The following is a 7,134-nucleotide window of genomic DNA, read 5'->3' as shown; positions in this document are numbered from 1 at the left end:
ATCTTAACAATTTTCGACCTCTCTCTCACTTACCTTTTCTGTGAAAAAGTGTAGCCTCCCAACTCACCAATTACTTGCTGTAACTTCTAATAATTTAATGGAACCCTTTCAGTCTGGTTTCAGAGTGTAGTACAGCTGTGAAAGTTTTCTGCTTTGGGTAACTAATGATTTGCTCATGGCAGCAGACTGTCAGACATGACATTCTACTGTCCAGAATGGAGAGAATTCTGGGTATCTCTGGCACTGCCCTCCAGTGGTTTAAGTTCAATCTGACTGACAGGCAAGAGTTTGTTAGTCTTGGCAACAGCAGATCCAGCTCAGCACCAGTCACACAAGGAGTTCCTCAAGGCCCTGTCCTTTGTCCTCTGCTCTTCTTTATCTATATGCTTCCCCTTGCCCATATTATTCACAGCTATGGACTGGGTTATCATTTTTATGCAGATGATGCTCAACTCTATTTCCATTTTAAAAGTGAAACTTCATCAGAGCTTTCTCAGGTCACAACTTGCCTCAGTGAAATTAAAACTTGAATGGAGAGAACTCTTTAAAATTAAATTGCAACAAAACTGAACTCCTGCAAATTGGCACTAAAGGACAACCTAAGACCATGAGCTCCTTTTCAGTCACTCTTGACAATGAGCTCATCAGATCTTCTTCTAGTGCAAGGAATCTTGGTGTCATTATTTCCCTACTAGCCACAGAAATGAATGCAGAACTCACCAATAGATGTAACTGAAAACATTGAAATTATTATTGCAGATTTGAAACAGAAATCCACAATACTTTCACTATCAACAAACCTCCTAGGCTGCAGCATATCTTCCTATACAAGGTCGCGATAATAGACAACTTACTGTAAGCAGACCTTGGACCGACATTAACTTTATAGGGTGTTTGAAAGTTAAAAAAAATACCCTTTAAAAGTCTAGTCAATTGTGGAACATCTAGTAAGTCCGAGAGATCACCTAGAAATACACTTGAGATTCAAGAGAAAGTGTAACATCTGCAGACCAATGAGGCCCTCTCCCAAATTTAGGTCACTGATGGTGATTTTTTCTTCTTTTTTATTTTCTTTAATGACCCTGGGTTCTCCTGATGGCTTCTTGCAATTGGGTCGTTCCTCCTTCTTTGTGATGGCCTCGACACTTACTCTTACCTTGTTAGCCTTTTTTGTTTCTCTTTATCTACCACATTCCTGGTAAGTCCCTTCTTCTTCTGTTCCCAATTGGTTTTCTCAGACATTGCCCCCCTTCAATGAAGTCCAGAGGCTTCTGTTTACATGATTAGACTACCTATTTAATATGAGGGTAAATCTGAAAATAAAGAAATAAAAATTGCACGGTAACCACAATGGAAAGACGCTGACGTAATACGTCGTGTTCATGATGGCTTATGGGTAGTTTGAACACATGCAGCGCAGTGCTCTGCCATTAGTCTAGTTGAATCCAAGGTCAAAGTGAACATGGAGGATCAGCTGTGGGATTGCACCATTGTTGAACAATGCACTGCAGTAGTGAGATTTCTCTGGGCAGAGGTAATGAAACCTGCAGAAATTGCAGAAGTGAGAACTGCATGACGCAACAAAAAGTTTATGAATGGGTAGAAAGGTTTAAAGCAGAAAGAACAAATGTAACTGACAGAGCTCAATCTGGTCGACCATCAACATTGTTCACACATCAACAGACGGATTACGTTGTCCGTCACTGCTGCACATTTGGATATCAGCTCTGGATCTGCACATGCTGTAGTGCATGATGACTTGGGGTATCGTAAAATTTGCTCAAGATGGGCACTCAAACAGCTTACTGATTGGCACAAACCAACATCCTTTGATGAATTTCAGCAGGTTTCACTCCCTCTGCCCACTACGGCGAGTTGTTCAACAATGGTGCAATCCCACAGCGGATTTGGCCTCGTCTTCAGCTAGATTAACGGTGAACCCTGAATTGTGCATGTTAAAACTACCCATAAGCCATCGCAAACATGTTGTACTGCGTCATCGTCTCTCCATTGCAGTTACCGCCTAATTTTCAAATTGCCTTTTCTTTTTGATTTACCCTCGGATTTAACAGAAAACATTGAGAGGTACAAACACGTGAAAACTGTTAAAAGCTTAACGCAGTGGATTGTAGACTTTGAGCAGATATCCACTAGAAGCTAATTGGTACCAAGACAAACAGGGGTCAACGTAAGCCACAAACCTTGTGCTATGGTTGACACTATTTCACCAAGAAAAGTAGTAACAAATGTAGGAATCCAGCTAATTTGACCAATGGCCATGGATTGCTCTTTTCTAGTGTGTTAGGCGATGAAATGTTTTGTATGTTCAGACCTGGTTACTTTCACGCACTGGATATTCAATGGGATTAAAACACTAAAAAATACAAACCTTGCAAGATCTTTCATTGATGTCTGGGAGCTGCTTGGGACCTCGGCCTGTATGGAAGGCTAATATGTTGTCCAGGGGATCACTGCCCAAAAGGAACACAAAACAGCCATTCAGGAACGGCTGGATAAAGGAGGACAGGAGACCACTTACTAGTCCTCCCGATTATGCAGGAGCAGCAGGTAGCTACTCCCAGGTTGTAGTCAAATACAGATGTCCCTTGTTTTCAAGTAGATGGTTGTATGCCTCCCAAAGTGTCAGTCAGGGATAACCTGGAACTGCTGGTCAGCCAATTGGCTTTTGACTCTGGAAGTTGTCAAGAGCTACACTTTAGAAGGAACGTTCTTCCCTCTGCCAGCCCAGGTCAGGTGAAAGACTCCCAAAGTAGAGACAGTATTCCCTGCAGCTCCCATGGAACATAGCACTGCTGCCCAAAGGGACTGCAATTCCCAGTATGCCCTGTGGGGATGTGCATAGGAGCACCAGTCCAGGAGTGCTGCCACCTAGCATACATTCTTGAATGGCCTTCTTCCCACGCCTTCCATTGCACTGATCTCCCAGTTGAGTAAGAGTCTTCTGTCCAACTCTGTTGAGATGCCAGCCCATCCATTTTGGCACAGCATGCCAGCCTCCTGGTGAAGACAGGGAATGGACTTCATCCTGGCCAGGATGCCAGTCCATCCATGTCATCCTTCACACTGCATAACTAAATAAACATTTTACTCAAAGCCTTGATGCAGCATTAAAACAAATAAAAGTCCACTTAGCTGGCAAATTATTGTATTTATTTTGATTTCTACATTTATACATTGCAAAATTTTAGTCTAACTGGTCTTTAAGCAAATTTAAATTTAAATTTATAATTTAAAAAAGTTAAAAAAAATTAACTATCAGAAGGAGTTATGATTATGTAACATTGGTGTTTGGCAGGCAATCAGTCAAGCCAGTGTTCATTACTTTAGTGTGGCCTTTCTTCTCCGTCACACACACGGCGAATAAGGCCTATAGTGGTGGGGGCCAGGGCCACAGATATGTCTCAGAAATTGTGCTCTCAGGAGTTCTAATGGTACACGCACATCAATGGCTACCACACTAGGCCTGCCACTGACACCCATGCACCCTCAATGGACGCCATAAATACTTGCTAAGGAAGGTGTTCTAGAAATGAAGATGTGAAGTGGTGGTTCTGAGGCTAAGGATATGCGCTGGTATCTTGGAGATTGCCAGTTCAACTCCCACTACTGCCAGAAAAGATCCTCGAGCAAGGCCTTTAACCTGAAAATTGTTCCAGGGATGCTGTACAATGGCTGACCCTGGGCTCGGACTCCCAAAGATCTAGCGAAAAGACAATTTCCCCCTCAGGGATTAATAAAAACTATATATAGTGCATGTGTTATATATATGTGTGTGTGTGTATCAAAGAGTTGTGTAGTTTAGGTAATACGTGGCATCAAAGAGAATTGTTCGGCTAACCCACCATAATTGGTGGGTCACGTGAGAGCTGCCTGGTCCTTTACCCTACGGGCGTTCCAGACGGACACCCTCAGGAGTTCCACATGCTGGCCTTGACCCTCAAAGGCATCTCTAAGAAAAACTCAGAGTACATTTTTTTTTTTAATTTGGATTTGATATACTAAGAGTGCAGAGTCCTGGTCAGGGTTTAAAAGTAAGCACCTTCTGACCTGCAAACAAGGGGGCTTCAAATCAGCTAGTGGGAAAAGAAGAGACCAAAAGTGATAAACATGTATAAAAAGGTAAAACTGAGGAGGTTTATGCTGCGCTTCAAAGTGGGTAAGTGCACAATGCAAGCCATCAGAGAGACCAAAGGTATATCAAACAGGCCCAGTGGGGCAGCAGGGTTTGTCAGTTATATTGCTATAACTCTCCATATACATTTCCCTTCCTTGTGTCTTTATCTTGTTAATAAAATCTTTTTATTAAATTTCTTTAGCCATCTCATCACTATCTGTGTTAAGGTGTTGGCACACAGGGTGGCACACATGGGTAGTGTTGCAGTCCTGCAACAAGGAGACCAGGATTCACTTCCTGCCAGCTTCCTGTGTGGCGTTTGCATGTTCTCCCCCTGTGTCTGCATGGCGTGCATTTCCACCAGGTGATCCAGTTTCCTCCCACAGTCCAAAGAAATGCTGGTTAGGTGCAAAAGCGATGCAAAATTGTCCCCTGATGTGTGTATGTGTTCACCCTGTGATGGGCCGGCGCCATGTCCAGCGATCATTCCTGCTTTGTGCCAATGCTTACAAGAATAGTCCTTGCCTTGCTCTGGATAATCAGGGTTAGAAAATGGATGGATGTTTGCGCACAAGCACCCCCCTAGGGTCTAATACATTACTCCCATCTTTTTTTTTTTGTTTCAAAAAGATCTGAACTATTAATGCATGTCCTTCAGGTGGCACAGTCCATGTGTCATACCTTTGGTTCAAAGGATCCGAGGTGTGTATTCCATAGAAATCTCTGCAAATTTTGCTAAGCCCAATTCACTAATAAGTGCAGGAAGAGCAAAATACACACACAAAAAGCTGACACTCTTTGCCAATTTCACAATCATGGAGTCTTTATTTGATCCATGTTTGAAAATGAAGCACACTGCTACAAATTCAGCAGTTACTAAAGCTTAAATGTTCTTATTTTTAAGTGCAATGTGGTATATCTATAAACTAATGATCGATAAATTAAAGGGCAACTGTTTTTAAAGAAAAAAGTGCTTTAAAAACACAATTAAGCTTAAAGTGTTTTGTTCCCATAAAATCAAAAAAATTCACATAATTAACAATACTCACTGCTAATGTGTGCAGCAGGCTAAAAGGTTTAAAGAAATCAGCAAAGATTCTTTATGAACTTTTTAAGGATATGAAATGCAAAACTACAATTTAATATCTAAATTATGTAACATGAATGCAACACAACTCAAGAGGCTTACATGTAGTGCTTCCTCCCCTCAGTAAAACATACAAATGGCTCCATTAGTAAAGTGAATGGAACTAATAAAGCACCATGTCGTACGTCTTAAGCATAAATCCAACAAAAGAATCAGCAAGCAAATTCACACCAAATCGAGAAGCCACATCAACCGCTTGTAAGCTCACGGCCCTGTCTTTTCAATTACTCATCGTTTTCCTAAACAGCACGGTATGATCTTCTAAACTAATGCTGAAATAAAAGAAGCGCCACAGATTACGAATACAGATCAAGAATTTCTGAAATTAAAAAAAATTTCATTCGTATCTAAAATTCGTCTTGCCCTGTATATACAATAATTAGCAGGAAAATGACTTTGAAATATAAATCTTTAAGAAACAATTTTATCTTTGAACAATCTATGTTACTAAGTATCTGCATTGTTACGGCTTTTGTATGATTTTGCATTGATCTGTGCACTGTCTCATTTAGAAACGACGCTGCCTACAGTTGAGAAACGGTCAGTAGTAGTAGCATCTCCTGCATTGATGTGCGTAAGTTTGCGAAAAGCACCTCGGCATCAGTTTCAGGACACGACTTCCAGGCGATACAGGTAGCCAAAATCCTGGAGGGAACAGAAATTGTAGTCACAATCAATGACCAGAACAGAGACTCATGAAATATCAGTACCAAAAATAATAAAGCATATACATCTAAATGAAAACAACTGGTAATGAGTTTTCTCCAAACAGACAGGCCAAAACCACAAAACACTAAAATTTAACACTAGAATTCCTGAAACCTACGACAAAAACTCGTAATCCCGGCCCACCTTAAATCCCTTCACACCTCCACCATCAGCGACCTTTGTTTTGTAAATGTGTCGATCAGCACAAGCAGCAAGTAGTCTGCTGTCCCATCCTCCACCTTGACAGAGCTCAACTCGGGCAAAAAGTTCTCCCACCACTTGAATGAGATTGAATCCGTCTCTGCCTCTCTCGCACACACACGTCATTATTTGAAAATGCTATGACAGATCTTGCCTGTACTATGCATTATGGTGCATGATACTGAAAATGCAGACAAAGCGGTGTACAGGCAAGACTGAAAACAAAATGTTCAAATGACAACTCATGTTCAAATGGCATAGCGTTTTTTCAATGTTGCTTGTACTCCACTTTGTCTGCACCATAACGCGGAGTAAAGGTAAGATCTGGCATAGCGTTTTCAAATAATGAAGTGTGTCCACGAGAGAGGCAGAGGTGAATTCGATCTCATTCAAGTGGTTACTGGAATATAAAATAAACACTTTCGCAAAGGTATAACAAAACAAGTGTGCTTTTATCTATACTAATAAAAGGCAAAGCCCTCACTGACTCACTGACTGACTGACTGACTCACTCACTCATCACTAATTCTCCAACTTCCCGTGTAGGTAGAAGTCTGAAATTTGGCAGGCTCATTCCTTACAGCTTACTTACAAAAGTTAGGCAGGTTTTATTTCGAAATTCTACGCGTAATGGTCATAACTGGAACCTGTTTGACTGACTCACTCATCACTAATTCTCCAACTTCCTGTGTAGGTAGAAGTCTGAAATTTGGCAGGCTCATTCCTTACAGCTTACTTACAAAAGTTAGGCAGGTTTCATTTCGAAATTCTACGTGTAATGGTCATAACTGGAAACTGTTTTTTGTCCATATACTCTAATGGAAGAGGCGGAGTCACGTATCGCGTCGTCACGTATTACGCCTCCTACGTAATCACGTGAACTGAAAACGAGGAAGAGATTTACAGCAGAAGTCAAACGCGGGAACGAAGGTAAATGACGTTA

The 7,134-nt window shown here is 41.3% G+C and overlaps 1 protein-coding gene across 1 annotated transcript in view; it reads right to left on the bottom strand.

The window, feature by feature from the left end:
• Nucleotides 1-3,149: 3,149 nt before the first annotated feature.
• The window catches only part of crot (carnitine O-octanoyltransferase), a 68,992-nt gene continuing 65,007 nt past the window's right edge, over nucleotides 3,150-7,134 (bottom strand). Inside the window, exon 17 of the mRNA XM_028817122.2 lies at nucleotides 3,150-5,927. Within this exon, the coding sequence (XP_028672955.2) occupies nucleotides 5,807-5,927 (121 nt within the window). The 3' untranslated portion in view covers nucleotides 3,150-5,806. The remainder of the gene's footprint in view (nucleotides 5,928-7,134) is intronic.

Source organism: Erpetoichthys calabaricus, chromosome 13 (assembly GCF_900747795.2).
Source record: "Erpetoichthys calabaricus chromosome 13, fErpCal1.3, whole genome shotgun sequence".
Classification (NCBI taxonomy): domain Eukaryota; kingdom Metazoa; phylum Chordata; class Cladistia; order Polypteriformes; family Polypteridae; genus Erpetoichthys; species Erpetoichthys calabaricus.
The sequence above is the reverse complement of the archived record's forward strand: the minus strand, read 5'-3'. Positions and strand labels throughout refer to the sequence as shown.